Source organism: Mugil cephalus, chromosome 23, assembly GCF_022458985.1.
Source record: "Mugil cephalus isolate CIBA_MC_2020 chromosome 23, CIBA_Mcephalus_1.1, whole genome shotgun sequence".
Classification (NCBI taxonomy): domain Eukaryota; kingdom Metazoa; phylum Chordata; class Actinopteri; order Mugiliformes; family Mugilidae; genus Mugil; species Mugil cephalus.
The window spans coordinates 9,262,244-9,279,783 of NC_061792.1; the positions used below are offsets into that span (position 1 = coordinate 9,262,244).

The following is a 17,540-nucleotide window of genomic DNA, read 5'->3' on the forward strand; positions in this document are numbered from 1 at the left end:
GAGTCATCTTTGAAGAGATGTCTTTCCGAGCCAAGAAGAAGAAAAAAAGAAAAACGCTCCGTTTTGACAGATGCAATATTTCAAAGCAGCTTTGTGTGTGTCTGTGTGTGTGTGTGTGTGTGTGTGTGTGTGTGCATTCTGAGCTGCGTGATTTTAACAAGATAAAAAAAAAAGCAGCGTGCGCGAGAGCGTGCGCGCGGATGCGTCTATGCATTTGTGCGAGTGTGAACATCCTCCCTTTGTGTTTTTTATTGTTTGCAATGATAAACCCACAGCAGTACAAGTTCTGCCTGAGTGATCTCACACTTTCCTTCTGCCTCTTTTCCCTACGCTTTGATCACGTCTGCTTATTGAGATCCTCTCCCCTCTGTGTTCTACTTTCATTTTTTTTTTTTTTTTTTGCGCCGCCGTTGGAGCCTCAAAACGCCTTTTCATTCCACAAATCCTGACTCACCCAGGTTTTCGAGATCAAGGTCGTCCTCTGCAAAGACGGGGCCACCCCCCAATCGTCCGACGCTTGAGTTCCAGACGCATCGGCGACGGACGCATTTATCATTTCGTAATTAAAAAGAAAAGAGACAAAGAGAAGGACAGTGAGCCAGAGATGGGGAGGACAGATTATTATTGCCATTGGCAGGCCATCAATCTAACGCAGCCCTCAGTCTCCTGCCACAGGGACCCTACTAGTATCAATTAGCCACGTTTCCCGTAATGTTGTGACTGCCCTCAAATTTTATTTGCAGTGATCACGGCGAACGGAGGTGTATTTCCATTTCATTTCGGGTTTTCTGCAAACAGTGAGCAAGTAATCAACACTGTAATTATTCTGACAGCCCAGGTTGAGTTTTGGGCTGCATAGGAAGAGGCTGTTTATAATTAAATTACCTTTTTTTCCTGGACTGCTTCTTCAAAATATTTGTCTCACAGTAACTGAAAAATTGATTTTTTTTTTTCCTCTTAGCAAAGAAGAGAATTCAAGAAAAAAAAAAGTAGGCGTAATCATGCACCAAGGGGATCTGGGAGTTTGATTATCTTCAGCCCTTACGAAACAAGACAATAAAACCCCAAGGTTCTGGATGTGAGGGGTATAAAGTGGATATTTACATTATGGTTCAAACAAACCCTGGGGCAAGGATGTGTGATTTAGCTTCAAGCCATGTGGAATAAGCACGAGTTTCAGCCTTAAATGAAGACACTTCCTGGATGGGGTTTTGCTAGATAGCTTGAATTCCTGATGTCTCAGTCAGTGGTGGTGGTGGGATGCCTCTGTACCCTGTAGCTCCACTTGATAAAAGAGGAGCATGCTAATGCTAACGCTAATGTGACCCCGGTTTGGTTTCCCGGCGAAACCGAATGAACCTGTGCATGCACTTAAACCTCGACAGAATGGAAGAGAGCGTGCACCCTCGGTGAAACAGCAGCCGTGGACCGGCTCACTAAATAATTGACTCCATGGAGATTGAAGGACTTTCTGACCCTCCTCCACTCGGAAAAAAAAAAAAAAAAAAAGACAGAAGGAGCTATTTTTGTGGCAGGGACACTTAGCAGGAACGCAAACAAGCGCGCCCGCACACACACACATCTAGGTATCCATCTGTCTGTGACGAACACACACGAACGAACACACGTACATCAAAGGCTCCAGCCCTCTTCAGAAGAGACTCTTAGACATAAGAAGGAACATTGTGTTTCCCGCCCCTCTGCTTCTCCTTTCATTTCTGTTAAATATCCGCCGCTCGTTTTTGCTTTATGCACTGATGATAATGATTGTAAGTCTGTTACGGGTTACTTAGCAGCGTCTTTGCTTCCAGAGAGGAGACAGATATAGAATTAGTGTTATGTTAGTCATTTATTTAAAAACCTAGTAGCATATAGAGTCTGGAGGCTGTTATAAACCCAATGTGCGCATCAACAAACCCAATGTATCTCCATCAGGAACAGTGTATGAAAACAAACATCAAGCTCTAAACCAAAGAAGTTTAGGATTAAGCTGACGGGAGCCAGGTAAATTATAATACTTCGCAGTATGACCGAGTTTTAACAACATTCATGCAGGGATGTATGGAGCGTGTAAGAGTTTTTCTCCAGTGAAATCACCCCGCAGGCTCACGCTCGTTAGCTTTACCACTGCCGCCGCCCCCCATAATCACATAGTGTTATCGGCATAAGTTAAACGCGCCCGTTGAGTGTTTGTGTAATCGCTCTCACTGCCAGAAGGGGTAGACAAACACTCTGCACATTTCTGGTTAACAAACACAGCCCTCATTTCAATAAGTAGGATGTGGTTTCCTCTATTCTTTTGGTTATTAAACCTTAAAGATTAAAAATTCATATAGATACTTACCGTCGACTTCACATGCCGATTGTTGATCCTGCAGTAGATTCCCCGTAGCTCCTTCTTCCTGGTTGTGTTCTTATGATGCTGTCCATTTCCATTTCCACATCAAGCTTTTCTTCTCCCGACTGCCCAGACCTGCAGACACTTGGTGCTCGTCCAGACGGCCCACTAAGTAAAGTTTCTGCCTCTGGGTACGTGTTCCCGGTGTGTTTTTGTACGGGCTTTCCTTTACGTTCCTCATCTCCAGAGGCTCTCCCGTGGGAAATTCAGGGCCCAAGGCGGTCGTGCTGTGACAATGGAAACACGAACCGCAAGTGCAGAAACGGGTTTTCAGGTAAAAAAATAAATAAATAAAAAAAACACTGGCAAGAGTCAGCTGGGAGAAACAGGAACAAGTTGGAATGAAATAACTTCAGGGACGAGGCCGAAGTGAGGAGATGAGAAACAACTAGAGGAAGATGGCTGGTGTGTGTGTGTGTGTGTGGGTGCACTGTGAACTCATTAGAGAGTGAGACACAGGTGAGGTGGTTTTGGGAGTCAGGGGTGGGTGATTAGGGGCTGGGGCACAGGTGTGTGAGTCACGTGACTGAAACAGGAAGGAGCAGTGGAGCTATACGAGGTCAACGAGGACTAAAATAAACCAGGATGAGGCAGAATAACACATGTTGGTGATATAATACCTACTTTCAAACTCTAAACTAAATGTGCCAGTCTTCTTTACCAACACCAAAAAAAAAAAAAAGTGTTTTCCGGTGAGATGCAGAGTTTAATCAGCGATCCTCAAGATTCCTGACACTGTAATCATGTTAACGTCACTGAGAGACTAAATCAGTTCCACACACAATCACAAGCGGTTCCAAGCTGAGTGCGAGCTCCCAATATTTGTTAGATGATACTCTGCTGCTGTAAGGGCTATAACAAATGAGCTCGGAGCCCACTTGAGGACACCTCTATTGCTTCCAATATTTCTCACGATGTTGTTCTTCTTACGCAAAGTGAGCTCATTCAAAAGAGCCGGACGTTCATTTACAACGAGTGCTTTAATTCCTCCAGTCCGAGCAGGCCAGACACCAGCTGCCGTCTCTTTTATTCTCAGCTCAGACTTGATTTAACAGCGCAGGAGTTGACTAAAGCAAGAGCAGTGTTATGCGTGATTCAGAAAAATAAGTGGCCGGGCTGAGACTTGTCGTGTACAGCAGAGAATGTGTGCTTTCTCCAGATGTCAAACGTCACTTTTAAAGTGCCTTTTAATGTAGCGTCTGGGCGCGCGGGCGTGCACGTGAAATTTTACGCGTCTTTTTTTTTTTGCTTTTTTTTTTTTTTTAGCTTTTTCTGTGCTTGACCTTCAGCGATGTGACTCATTTAGGGGCTGGAAGAGCGAGGCTGAACATTCACAAGAAAAGGCTATCTGATTGCTGAGCAGAAGGTCGCCGTTCTGCACCTTTTGCACCAAGGCGGCATTAAGACAGCTTCATAAGTTAATTCAGAAAAATGAAATGGCATTCAGTGCGCTTAATTGCATTCTCTGCAGTGAATGAGGAACCTTTGTCCCCTGGAAACACTAGTAACAATATTAAAAATCATTTTTGTCTTGCACGACTGTCACATGTGACCTTTTTTCAATGGGTGACACCTGTTGAAACGGGACGAGGCTAAGGACAAACATTGGCCAGCGTTGCTCAGATTAGTACTTTTTGAGCTTACAAATGTTTATTTGCCGCTTGAATTTATATCTGCGGGTTATGCGTCCGTGAATTTCCAAAGACTTATTCTGTGTCTTGATTAAATGCGACTGCGAAGACGTGTCTGAATGTCACCGGTGTTTTTGCCTGTCAGCACATATCGATTAGCTGACACAGCCCTAACTCCCGGAGCACGAAATTGTTGTCTCTTTGTATTTTCCCCTCAAATCTTTCACTTCACATTATTACACTTCATCACTTTCCTGTTTTTTTTTTCATGAGATTTCATTACATTCTGCTGTTTCATCTCTCGTCTTTTTTTTGCTGCCTCTGCTTGCTTGTCATCCTCACAAAATCAATGCATTCAGATGTTTAGCATCTGAGAAAGTCTTTTATCGGAATATAAATTAGTTATGAGCGGTTTGCGTTTGAGGGACCGTTCCTAAAGCTTGGATAAATGAGCCCCTTTTCAAACACATTAAGAAAGGGGTTGGAGATTCCAGTGAGAAGGTCCGGGTTCAAGTCCAACCTGGGTCTTGCATGTTCTCCCTGTGTCCGTGGGTTTTCTCGGGAGTGTACCTATGTTCCCCAGGTCCCTAACCCTAACCATAACCTTAACCCGAACCCTTTTTTAAAAACCTAGGACCCAGGGAACATAGGGACGATCCCAGTTTTCTCCGGGTACTCCAGTTTCCTCCCACCTCCAAAGACATGCTCGTTAAGCCGATTGGTGACTCTAAATTGTTAGCCCTGCGATAGATTGGCGACCTGTCCAGGGTGTACCCCGCCTCTCGCCCAATGCCAGCTGGTATAGGCTCCAGCAACCCCCGCAACCCTAGTTTTAGGGGTAACCCTAGGATTAGGTGGTACGGGAGATGAGATGAGATGAGGCATAGTCATCCAGTCATCCAGGTCATGTTATACACAAAAAAAGCCACAGAAAACAAGGGTTTCTTGAAGACGTTTCCATTCAAGTTGCTTCTTCAGTCTGGTGGGGAGTTGGGGTCGGGCGTTGCCCTCCCAGAAATTGCATGACTAGGGCTTTTTTAATGACCAGATACTTACCTGTAATTGGACAATGAAACTGTTTTGATCCATTTTTCCTTCCTCAGAAAACGGTACATTAACGTCCCAGTATCTGAGACTCTAGTTTGTGAAACTCTTTGGGGACAGATGCTGTAAGCTGATTGCAGATTACATCTCGGTCCGACTCCCCTGTTCACTGAAGGGTTTTCCGGTTCGACTCCTCTTTCAAACCATCTGTCTGCTCTGGTTGTTGTCTTCAAAGAGCATCCTTCGACCTTCAGGTGCAGGTGGACGGCTGAATCTCGGCCTGAAGAGCCGTCATGCGATGTTTCTATTAAAACTCCCCCCACCAGTCTTTTAGCACTGAGGAAACAAAATGTCTCCAACAAACCCTTCAAGAACAATTGCCCTTGTTTCATGTTGTTTCTTGGGTTAATGTGAGAGCTTCATGAAATCTGTCAACCATACAGGGTCGGCTCATGGTAGACAAATAAACAGAACTGCTGCCTTTTCCGCTGCGTCCGTTATTCCAGTATTAACAGACCGAACACAAGCAAATCACTTGTGTCACTGACAGAAACGCAGGTGTTGACTGGACCTCAGGCTCAACATTCAGCCAAGCGTGGCCTATACTCTGCGTCATTTCTCATTTTCCCTCCTACATCCTCCCAAAGAGGCTTTGAGTAAACAGCCAGGTATGCAAATGACTTCCCTTTGTTTCGTTCAAAGGTCTTTCTGTTTGATTCCTCGGAATGAATAAGACAAAGGCATGTTTGCGAAATTAGCTACACGCACACGCGAGCACAACAAAAGCGATATTCAAAATGGCACTAGTATCCAGAGGTAGTGCAGTTTTGTTCGTGCCACATGTGACAGAAGTTCATCATTAGCCCTAAGCGGAGGATGAATTCCTTCTTCCTGCCCGTCACACACACACACACACACACACACAACTCATCACTGTGAGGCCGCCTGCGTGACAGAGTCAGAGCGTTGCATGTGTTCGTGTGGGGAGGGTGGCGTGGGTGAGAACATTGTTTGCGATCACGAGGACCAACTCAGAAGTGGACGCATGACTTTAAATTAAACACTTCTTGTGTTTATCCTTGTCTCCTTCTTGCGGGATTAGAAATGTAGTCCAATGACCGATTTCCCAAGGTCTGCGAGATATAAATATTTCACTTATAAATATTTATAACAACTATGCGGCATTGGTTTCGCTTGAAGAAAGACATTAGTCAGTGATCTTAAGTCTGGGATTGCCTTTGCGAAGCATAATATAATAAAGTGCAGAGCACACAGGATTCACAGGCGTCTACCACGAGCTGCGATGGTAAAATGTTTCGTGCGGGCTGAACTGATGGTTTTGATAAGTTCATTAAGAAAAACTAAAATAAGACATTGGAGGAAATTCCTGGAAATAGAGATCTGAAGAAAAAAGCCTCGTCAGTCCCAATCTGATCACTTTTTGCTATTGATTTTTTTTGTCTTGAACTTTTTTGGCTCAGGGAGTTTTCAGTCAAGCTCGTCCCAAGTACGCAGACATAAAGATTGTATATCTGCCCTCTCGGGAGACGCGTTTCGGTGTGTGAATGTGGAAAATGTTGATGAATGACATCTGTAATTGGTGGAAAAAAGAGACGGGGAGAGCTGCCTGCACACACACAAAAAAAAATATGATGATGCTGGATAAGGCAGAAGCTGTTTGTTCGGGCGCCTGTAAAGTCGAGCTGATTAATTTCAGTCAGGCGCGCTTTTGTTGTTGACATCCGTTGGCTTTAACAAAGGATTTCGTGTTATCAGATTCTGATTAGTATTTGCATTCCTGAAGAGAGAAAAATTTGTTTGTTCTTTCCACCCTTATTTAGTTGCTGATATCTGGTGTGTAAATCACATAGTTGATGATGTGTTTGCTTTTATTTGAAATGAACTGTAAGTTATGTGAGTGATAACTTTTGATCATGTGAGGGTTTTATTAGCTCATCTCCTAAATACTTCCTGTTTGTGAAAACTTGGGAAAAATGTTTATCGCACTGAATATTTTAAGAGCAAAAAACTCCCTAAATAATGAATATGAAACCCAGAGTCTGTGACTTTACATCAGCTATTTCCAGCAGAAAACAGATAATGCAAGCCACCTTTAGTTCATTCATTTGTTTTTGTCAATGGCCATTAATCCCTTAACACCTATGGATCCCAGAGAGAATAATGCAAACCTTCCTTAGTTAATTTCAGCCTCCCAACGTAGGCTTGGAAAGCTGAATAATATGCATGATTAATGGACCCGCTTCAGTCCCTTGTCTTGTAGGGATAGTCCTAAAAGAACCCAGCTGAAGCAGAAAATCCCATTTGGGGAAAGCCGCGAGGGGCTCGCTTGCTCCCGGTATGACATGTAACACTAGGTGGTTTGTTGCTAATCAGGCCGGCGTCTGTCACAGTCCTCCAAAGGTTATGCAGGGCGACAGCAACAATAAGGAGTCTGACGATGGATGTTCTGAGAAGGCCTGGAAAAGGTCGGCGAAGTCAGAAAATAAGTGGCAAGACGTGTGAAACTGTGATGTCTGGGGCCAGTCCAGGCAGGTGCACCTTTGGTTAAGACAAATACGACGCAGATTTAAAAATAAAAATCCATCCCGAGCGGAAAATCTTCATACGGTTGGACACTTTCCCTTTAAACGTGGACCAGTTTTCTGCAAACAGAGACATTCTCTCATAATAGACTTGGGAATGCCAATATTTTCCCCCTGCATTTTTATCTCGCGAGCAAAATGGCTTCCAAAGAAGCCTGACCTTATCAGCGAAGTGTCCGCCTTGTTTACATTCTATGGAGGACTTCCAGCTGATGTGCTGACCTTCTACTGGCCATGCTGGAAGTCCTCAGTTCCTGAGTGATGGGAAGCTGTGAATCGCTGGTCGTGTTCCTCCGCTGTCTGTCTTGGTGGTATTAAAATGATGTGTTTAATCTCCTGGCGAATCTACGGCGCTCGCTATTTTTTAAAAGTGATGTTTTTGACATTCACAATTGAATATGAGCGCACGTTGCCTAAAACTGTCCCTAGAAACCAAAAAAATGAAACAAAACAAAAACACATCATCCTCAGGAGGCAAAGTTAAATTTGCAAACACGAATAAATAAAAAGTTATAATAACAGAACTTGCATATGTTAATCTCACTCAGGAGTACGGGCAATAATTCTTAATTTTTTTCTAAATTCTGTGATGCAGCTCTTCATCTAACTGCTCCTTCTTGTTACATTAATCCCGTCAATATTTCACATCCTCTGTCAAAAAAAACAGTGGCGACTGTCACTCTTATTAATGACAGAGTAAAGCTGCTACTTCAGAATAAAGGTCAACTCACTTAAACACACCAATGATCCCACACTGCTGTCAACAGAACTCCGAATATATCCAAATATGCATCCAAATTCAAGATCAATTATTTCAACTCCAGCGTCAAAGACAGTAAAGATCAATGAACGACAGTCTTTGTCAGTTATATTTAGCCATTATTTAAATGCGAGCTCTGCAAAGGGACGTGCATGGTCTAAACGTGAGCTAAAATATCTGTGGTTGTACTAATAACTTTCTTCTTCTTTTTGCAGTGCAACAAAACTTGGACATTCATTCACTAACGTGTCAAGTTTTATGATGGAATTTATGATGATATCCTCGGATCAGGGATTATACAGCGTATTCATGTTCCTTTTCTCAAGGACTTACGTATTGAAAAGAGCACAAAAAAAATATATAAACCAGTGCATTGACAGACACGCAGAAGTACAGAGAACATGACAACTTCTTCGACTTATATTATATGGCAAGTGAGAAAACTCACATTCAATGTTCTCACGGTTAAACATCTCTCAATTAGGAGGAGAGGAGTCGATGGCGAGGTGAAGGAAACGTGCTGAAGCAAACAGTTTGCGAGATGGAGCCATTTTATTTCCATATCAAAAGCGTAATATGTATTTGGGTGTTTCCTGTGAGCGCAGAGCTGCTTTCGGAACTTCCTTTGATGTGGACGCGTTTGTGTTTTTGCCCAACAAATTATGTTGTCTTCGGTGAAGCGCTCGGCGCGTGGACTTCATCCTGCACATCTCTGTCTGCCTCCATGCTTGTCTGAAAAGGGTTGCCAGTGTATTGACTCCTCTTTCCTCTCCCAAGGAGTACCAGATCGATATTATCTTCGCCCAGACCTGGGTAGACACCCGTCTGCGCTACAACAGCAGCAGCATGCGGATTCTGACCCTCAACAGGTACGCTGCATTTATCGAGGCTATACAGCAAATATAGATGCATAGGGGCGACTTTATTTTTAAACTCTTCCATTGGCTTTGTGTTGGCATCGATACACCGCCATTGATCATTTTATTTATTTTATATTTATCTTTAAAGGAACTGCAACGTCTTTCCACTGTAGCAGCTATTGTCTGAACATTTCCACATGTGAATATCTCATTTGAGAAGAATATTCTTCTTCTCTCCCAGGAAGACGGTGTGTAATCAATGGAACAAATTGATTTATGAGCTTCTTCTTTTTTTTTCTCTAAATCTCTCGAGTATTTTATTTTCCTCTTATTGGGAAGGCGGCTCCATGCATTTCAGGGAAACATTAACTTACCTCCTGCCTCTTGCTTTTACCAGCAATATGGTCGGACTGATCTGGCTCCCAGACACCATCTTCAGGAATTCCAAGAACGCCGATTCGCACTGGATCACGACGCCCAATCAGCTGCTCCGGATCTGGAACAATGGAAAAATCCTGTACACGCTGAGGTAACAGTAACCACATGAAAACACACACAGAGCAAAAATTTCATGTTCATGTCCTTTTTTTTGACCTTCAATACCTACACTAATCCCATTCACCGAAATCAATTGTAAGTTTTTGTTTGAACTTTTTGAAAGAAGAAAAACATGTTCATAAATGGATTTTTTTTAGGGCAATTTTGGCAAAATGGGCTGAGAGGTGCAAGCGGCGACTGTGTCGGATGTTCGCGATGATATTTTTTTTGGATTTGTGTACCACGGGCACCCTGTGTCAGTAGCAAACAGACTGAGCGCTCACATCCTTTTAGGGAACATGCTCATGTGATAACAACATTACAGCGACATGGCCATTAGTAACCGAGCAAGCAAAGCTAATTTAGGACCCTAATTGGAATTACATCATCGCCGGTGACCCTCCGTGTGAATTAGTGGCCCACTGGAATTAAGATGCCGTTAGGTTTGGATATTAACACATTGGTCGGCAAACTGACACGTGTGTAGATGGCATGGTGATTCAAACTTTTTTTAAAAAAAGGTACTACTTTTTGTTATATTTTGCAATGAGAACCATAAAGCTTTGACTGTACTTCCCTATAGGGGCCCCTTTCTATCTACTCTACGACAGATGTCGACATCTGGTAGGCAGCCCAAACCGAAATAGAAATTTGTCCAATTTAAACTGAATGAAAGTGTGATAAATTGTGTACATGTGTCACACTGTGTTGTGAAATTTGAATATTGTAGCCTGTTTCTGCACAGCCTTTGTTTACCTTTGGCAAAAACAGGGCAGGAACTCCTCATCCGACATGTCAACGTGTCATGTGTTCTGTTCATTTGGTTCTTTTCTTTCTGACAGCTTTTCAGTGGTAGAGGAATGACACGAGGGAGAAGGTTGTGTGTGTGTGTGTATGTGTGGCCCTATGACAAAATATAAACCCTCACTGTGTCTCGGGATTCGAGTGGATGGGTTCTTTTTAAATTTGAGTGGCATCTGGGTTTATGAACCCTCAAGGTCTGACATGAGCTTTTTCTGTCTTGAGGATCCAATTTCACCTGCGCATTCAAGATTTTTTTAAGCTACAGCTTTGGCCAGACGGCAAAAAACCAACGCATGTTTATTTCAGGGGCCCTTTAGAGGGCCAGATGTACAGCTCCTCACGAAGAGTCGAAAAATCAATCACCGAGACTGTGGCATTTCAATGTATTTGCCTTGACTGGCAAATTTCAATGCTCAGAGTCGGTTTGATGCCCGTCTGTGCAAATGTTCCGAAGGGAGCAATGTGGCTTTTCAGGGAGCCAGTTACTATTTCTAAATGTAGGAGGGAAAAGGGCTTACTTAAAATGTTCTAATTATTGCTTAAAATCTAACCCGTAATTGCAGGGGAATGTTTTGGGGGCACAGTTGAGGTTAATAACACTGATTGTGAGCTTCTAAATTGAGCCATAAATATGCCTCTTATCAGCAAGGGTTTGGTGGTTCAAGGCAAAAAATCCTCCGTTCTGAAACAGCGCTGAGTTTAAAGCCCCACTAATCGATATTTTTTACATTAATCATCGACCAAATGATTGTGTGTTACGTTAAATGGGTCGCTCATTGTGACAAACCCAAAGAATTATCCACCAGCGCAGCCGTTTCCCTCAGGTCTTTTGAGCATATTGGTGTCAGCTCAGCTCAGTGTTGTGGTTTGCTCGCCCGTAAATTCTTTTCTTATCAACCTTGTTATTAGCAGCTGTTCTCAGCGAAATCTGTTAAGCCAACTGTGCACTACCTGCTGAGACCCAAACAACACACAGACAAGTAGCGCTGACTGGTGAACACATGTTAGCGTTTAACAAGCTAAAGAGCTAGAGGACAAGTACATGTCATACTCAGTCTGGGTTAGGTTAGGTTGACTTCACCAGGCCACTGTCTGTAAGCTAAATTCCAGACAGCAGCTTCTTTCAACAAAAAAACTGTTACCTGGGGAGTATAGCTTAGCATTTAGCGAGCTAAAGTTCAAACAAGGTAAACCTTGCATTTAGGCTTCAATTAGGGTCACTTCACTGTGTTACTGTTGTCCTTAAATTCAGTTATAGATGGCAGCAACTTCTTTCAGCAGAAACAGTTAGCACGTAGCTGATGAATGTAGGTTAGCATTTAGCAAGCTAAATATCCAGAAGGAAAAAATAAAGATTTTACTTTGAATTAGGGCATGGGTGGGGTCACTTCACTGTGTCACTGTTGTTATTAGCGAAAGAGCTAAAAGGAAAGTAAATATCATACTTGATTTAGCATAACATAGCTCAGCATTTAGCAAATGCTAAACTTAGCAAAATAGCTAGAAGGAAAATTTCTAATGTTTTTCAAGTTGGGGCTAAGTTAGAGTAATTTAATTATTTTACTGTTGTCATTAACTTCACTTCCAGATGTTAGTAGTTTCTTTCAACAAACAATGTTGGACTTGGTGTAGCATTTTGAAGTTAGTTGGAGCTAAGTACTCAAGGAAAAAAGCTCACACGTGCAAATGTTAGTACAGAAGATTGCAATTAGTATTTCAGTTTGCTGAAAAAGGGATTTGTAACAAGGATATATAGATATATTCTATCCCACATAGCCGTGTGCAGATGCTAATAGGAGCTGCTAACCGTGACTTCTAAGGGCTGCTACATGTCGACTGATTATTCTCACAAATATGAAACATCCTCAAGAAATTCCCCTTAACAACCACAAACTTCATTTTCAATAGCTAATTTCACTTCTGTTAATGCGTGTCCCTGTGATGAATTTGAAATTTATTGTTTCATTAAAAGGATATTAAGTCTGAGAGAGAGGCGTATGTTTGGGGGCTTATTTGCCACGACTGACAACGTCTCTGGCGCTCACATCTCCGCTGTGCCGGTTGCCGCTTGCTCTTTTCACCTCGGCTCCACTCTGTTGACCAAATTTGGATTTCCTGGCGGCTGACAAGCCCGCAGCAAGCGCATATGCAAATTGGAGCTGTACATCATCTGCACTTTCTTCACCTACAAACAAGACGAGCGAGACAGCCCTCTTCCTGCTTTGACTGAAGCTCCTCTTTTGTGCTCTAAGTCAGTCAGTTAATGAGAATTTGTATCGGGCACAAAACATAACACACAATGAAAAAGACTATTTTCATGACGCTCCCCTTTTTATAGCCTTTATCGTATCCAGTGAAAATTAATTTTGGGATGATGTATTGTAACATGCTGGTAAATTAAAGTGAGCTGGATTTATTTTTGCTTGTACAACAAATCTCCAGCGCCTTCATGCTCAGTAGTGCTTCCCCAAAACATCTGGTGTATTGACTTGTCCAGTGATCATAGCTAAGTAGTCCTGATTTTAGAAGCTTGCATGCCTTTGGGCATTGACCTGATAGAAAAAAAAATGTCTGACACTGATGATGAAACAGTTGTGTCATTTTGAGGGATTTCACACATCAACCAAGCAGCCAAGTGTGATCCTGCACCATCTGGTTTGAAGCGTCATATAGTATTATGGAAAAAGGGAGAGATACGTGATATAATCAGAGATGAACGTTATGCACTCATGCCGTGCTTCATGGTTCGAGAAATGAAGGAAATGAAGCAACTCTAGCATTCGTAGTACCTTGAATGTCTAAGCGTGTCTGCGTTTCTCTCCCTCTCCAGGATGACCATCAACGCAGAGTGCCAGCTGCAGCTCCATAATTTCCCAATGGATGAACACTCCTGTCCTCTCGTCTTCTCCAGCTGTGAATATTGGCATAAACGCATGCACAAAAACACGCACACAAACAATCATGCAGATCGTGACAGCGATACCTATTTATCTTCTAAAGCAAAGCAGACAGGAAACCTCATGGACACAAATTAGAAACAAAATGGATGGAAAAAACAATATTAAGACAAAAAAAATAAAAAGAGGAGATAGGCAACAGGAAGGAAAACATTAGTTGAACTGAGCAGGACAATATGAGTCACATGATAGGTGATATAAGTCAAAGATTATTGAAGATTATTGTAATATGTACTGAATGATCTTAAGGTTTAAGTGATTGATGAAAAAAGATAGTCTAATGCACAACCAAGTCTTTTAATCTGAGTTGCCAGTCGCTCAGATTTACATGAGCTTTCACAGACTTTGCAAATTCAAATGTAATGTCGTCTTCTGCAGGGGTGATAATAAATCAATGATCTCACTGTAAGCCTCTAAATAGGGACACCTTCAAATGCAACTACAACTGCAGTGCGGCTTTTCTTCTATTTTAATAGAAGCAAGGAATCTGAATGCACCTTATTCTGAAAGCATTTCTCTCCGATTACATGGGAACTGGTGTTGACAAATTCCGAATCACATATTTTTTCAGTAAAGGATTTTATTCACTAACATAAAGTCTTTTGTAAATTGGAAAATCGCTCAGTTTCAAATAATAGAGCCACAGGTAGCTGCCTCATATGACTCATGTAAAGGATCAAAGACGGAAGATTCATGCAGCCCGTCTCTCCTCGGGCGCTGGTGTCCGTCTGCAGGGGAGTTGCTGGACTCCTGGCTGGGTCTCCTTGGTTGGTGGTGTGTCTCTGGCCTGGTTCAGGGTGTGGGATATCAGTGTCAGGGGGTGGACGGTTGGGTGGTGGATGGGGACGTTTGTTGGGGGCTTGGAGGCCTTCCTGACCTGCACTGGTTTGCGTTTGCTTGGGCGATACGGTGGTGCCGTCACCGGCTTAGGGCACCGGTTGCTGTGGCTGTTCTCTGGGCTTGGGTGGTGGCTTTGGGAGGGCCACGTCCCTTGACCCGACTCTGGGCTCTGATGATGGTCTCACTCATATTTAGGGAAAGCCCACATCCATGTGCAGGGTCACTTACCAGCTTACCAAGAAGAATTGATGAGTCCTGCCTAAGATGTCCTATCTTTGACTTGGCTCCTCTATTGGGACACCTTTTCCGTGGAGTCTGCCACCTCTCCAGAGATCTACACACCAACCATGTGGACTCTCTTAATCCTGAGTGAGGTGACCGGGAAAGCACACGATCCTCCACTCCACCAGTTCCTACCTGCACCACATGCTTCCCTTTCCCTGTCGATCCTTCCTTCCCTAAGGTTGTTCCACTGACTAAAAACCAACAAACCACCTCCCGGGGAAAGACGGTGAAGGTTACACTTATGCACTGAAACAATAAAATATTCAGATGCAAGAATATGGGAACAACCAGTCATATATTAACCCACATATGCTGTACGTCAGCAAAAACAGGGGTAGAAATTTCGTCAATCAAAGAAAGGGCAATGTTCAACAAATGACAAGGGTAAAAGCATAGCCAGTAATGGAAGTTGTACTTTTTGCTTGCACAAAAGACTCCTCGGCACCTTAGTGACTGAGCCACCACCTTAAAGGTATCAATACTCCATCTGATTTTGTGTGGCAGGTCATTTTATGGGCACAGACATCTTCTTAAGTGGGATACGGTTTAAGTACATTTAAGTAATAATCATTAGACGATGCGGCTGTATTTGCCACTGGTCATTATTAAACCCCCCGCTCAGCAGTGAGACAAGATAACAAATTGACTATTTTCTAACAGTTTGTTTACAGTGTGATGAGACAGGGTGTTACAGTACTGCAGTTAGCAAGAGCTATTGACCAGATATAGGCTTCCATTAAGTCACTTCTTTCAGTGACAAGATTTGACAATTAAGCCCTTTATTTTCTCCAGCGTATGTGGAAGGACATTATTTCCCAACTGTGGCAGCAATGGATGAGGAGATAGTATTTTCAATAACACTAGATTAAAGCCTTAAACATTTTATAGGCAGAACAGCACGGCGATAGCTAATCCCAGATCCTCAAGCTTATGTCTAATTGTCATGGTAATGTTTCATTTCTGGAATCCTTGTGCAAGTCGTAGCAAAAACTTGACATCCCTAGCTCTGTCTGATTTAAGTTTTTCTTATTTGCGTGAGATATCTCGATAATTAAGGGACTAAATTACATTTGGCGATATTACTAAAATGCCTCAGAGTGCCTGGTGTGAAGGAGTTTAATAGGTGCAATTACATCTCAGAGTAGAACATATTCTTCTTGATAAGGACAGAAAGAAATGTCCCAACATCTGGTTTGTGTCTGTCTCTATGAATCAGCTGATGTGTAAAATGTAAAGCTGCGCTCCAGATTTTCTCCGATGAGTTACTCCGCCTACTCTCAAAGAAAAAAAAAAAAAAAAAAAAAAAAGCATCGGTCTGTCGCGAACCAGTGCAACGGCACATGAACTAACCGAGCAGCAAGTGTTGCTCTCAGGTTGTCTCCGTCTGTTGCGCACGGACCGTGCTGCCAGCCCACAAATGGCATATTCCACAGCAGATGGTTTGCGTGATGAAGGTCTGCTGATGGAGGAGGAGGTGGAGGAGGAGAGGGAGACGGAGCAGGCAGGTTGCTGTGCGCTGGGGTGGCATCTGATGATGAAACCACAACTGACCCGTACGCTCTCTCTCATCCACCTCAATCTCTCTCAAAGATGTTAATATATTCTAAAATAGCACAAGCCGACTGTCGAGGTTATTTAACTAATTAAATTATAGCTGCAATCAATTTCATTTACTGAGAAGTTGATGGATGCGTTGAAGGCCTGATCTTACTCATTAAGTTCTTAATATATTTTTGAAAGCAGACGTATTCCTGACAGACATAATCCAAGCAATCTGACACCAATATATTTTGAGCGGCTCGAGTTTTGTGACAAAGACGCTTTTAAGCTTCCTTTTAACGTAGCCACTGTATAATGTGCTCAGACAACTGGTGAACTCAGTATAAAAGCTGTGAAAAAGACTCAACTATGATTACAAGCACTTAGCATTAGTCTCATACATCAGAGGCATGCTGCAATCACCTCTTGAAGACCACCTTCTGTGGTGTTTTATATTTTAACTGCACATACCATTAAGGGTGAAACTAACAACGGCCACAATTAAGGGTCCATGGGTAACCTTAAATGGAAATAATGTTAGTCCCCATCATACAATGATTCCTTGGTGCATGATATTTTCAGTCTAGTTTGATGTTCTGAAATTAGAGGCACATTAAAAAGTGGAGGGACTGCTGAAGTTTGGATAATCAATTTGCCTCGGCAACGTGTGATAAATTTTTATGACGAAGCCAATTGGTGCCTTGCTATGCTGTAGATGAGTATTTTGCAATGTTACATTAATTTAGGTGTCCATTTTATCCAAGGCTGTGATCCTTTTGTAAGACTAAGTAAGTTATGGGAATGGACATGGACACAAACTGTTGATACTATATTCAAAGGTCATTTCTGCAAATGAGAGTGGGAGTCTTTGGGTTAATGCTGAACGACCACTAAAACGAGAGGTCCACAACTCATTGGGTTATGGTTAGAGGGTTAGAGGGTCAGGGTTAGAGGGTTAGGGGGTTAGGTTTAGGGGTTAGGGTTGGAGGGTCAGGGTTAGGGTTAGAGGGTCAGCGCTAGAGGGTTAGAGGGTCAGGGTAAGGGTTAGAGGGCTAGGGTTTAGGGTTAGGGTTCAGTTGATTTACCTGACAGTTGATGAGATATTTCCGTAAAGAAACCAAACGAGTCAGTCTTCTAGGGGTTAGGGTTAGAGGGCTAGGGTTTAGGGTTAGGGTTCAGTTGATTTACCCGACAGTTGGTGAGATATTTCCGTAAAGAAACCAAACGAGTCAGCCTGCTGATGGTGCTGGAGGATAAGTGAGAGGATCAGCAATGTCTGGAA

The 17,540-nt window shown here is 42.8% G+C and overlaps 1 protein-coding gene across 1 annotated transcript in view; it reads left to right on the forward strand.

The window, feature by feature from the left end:
* The window catches only part of LOC125000768 (gamma-aminobutyric acid receptor subunit gamma-3-like), a 73,789-nt gene that overhangs the window by 30,636 nt on the left and 25,613 nt on the right, over window positions 1-17,540 (forward strand). The window contains exons 4-6 of the mRNA XM_047576430.1: window positions 9,214-9,305; window positions 9,694-9,825; window positions 13,468-13,550. Coding sequence (XP_047432386.1) covers window positions 9,214-9,305; window positions 9,694-9,825; window positions 13,468-13,550 — 307 coding nt within the window. The remainder of the gene's footprint in view (window positions 1-9,213; window positions 9,306-9,693; window positions 9,826-13,467; window positions 13,551-17,540) is intronic.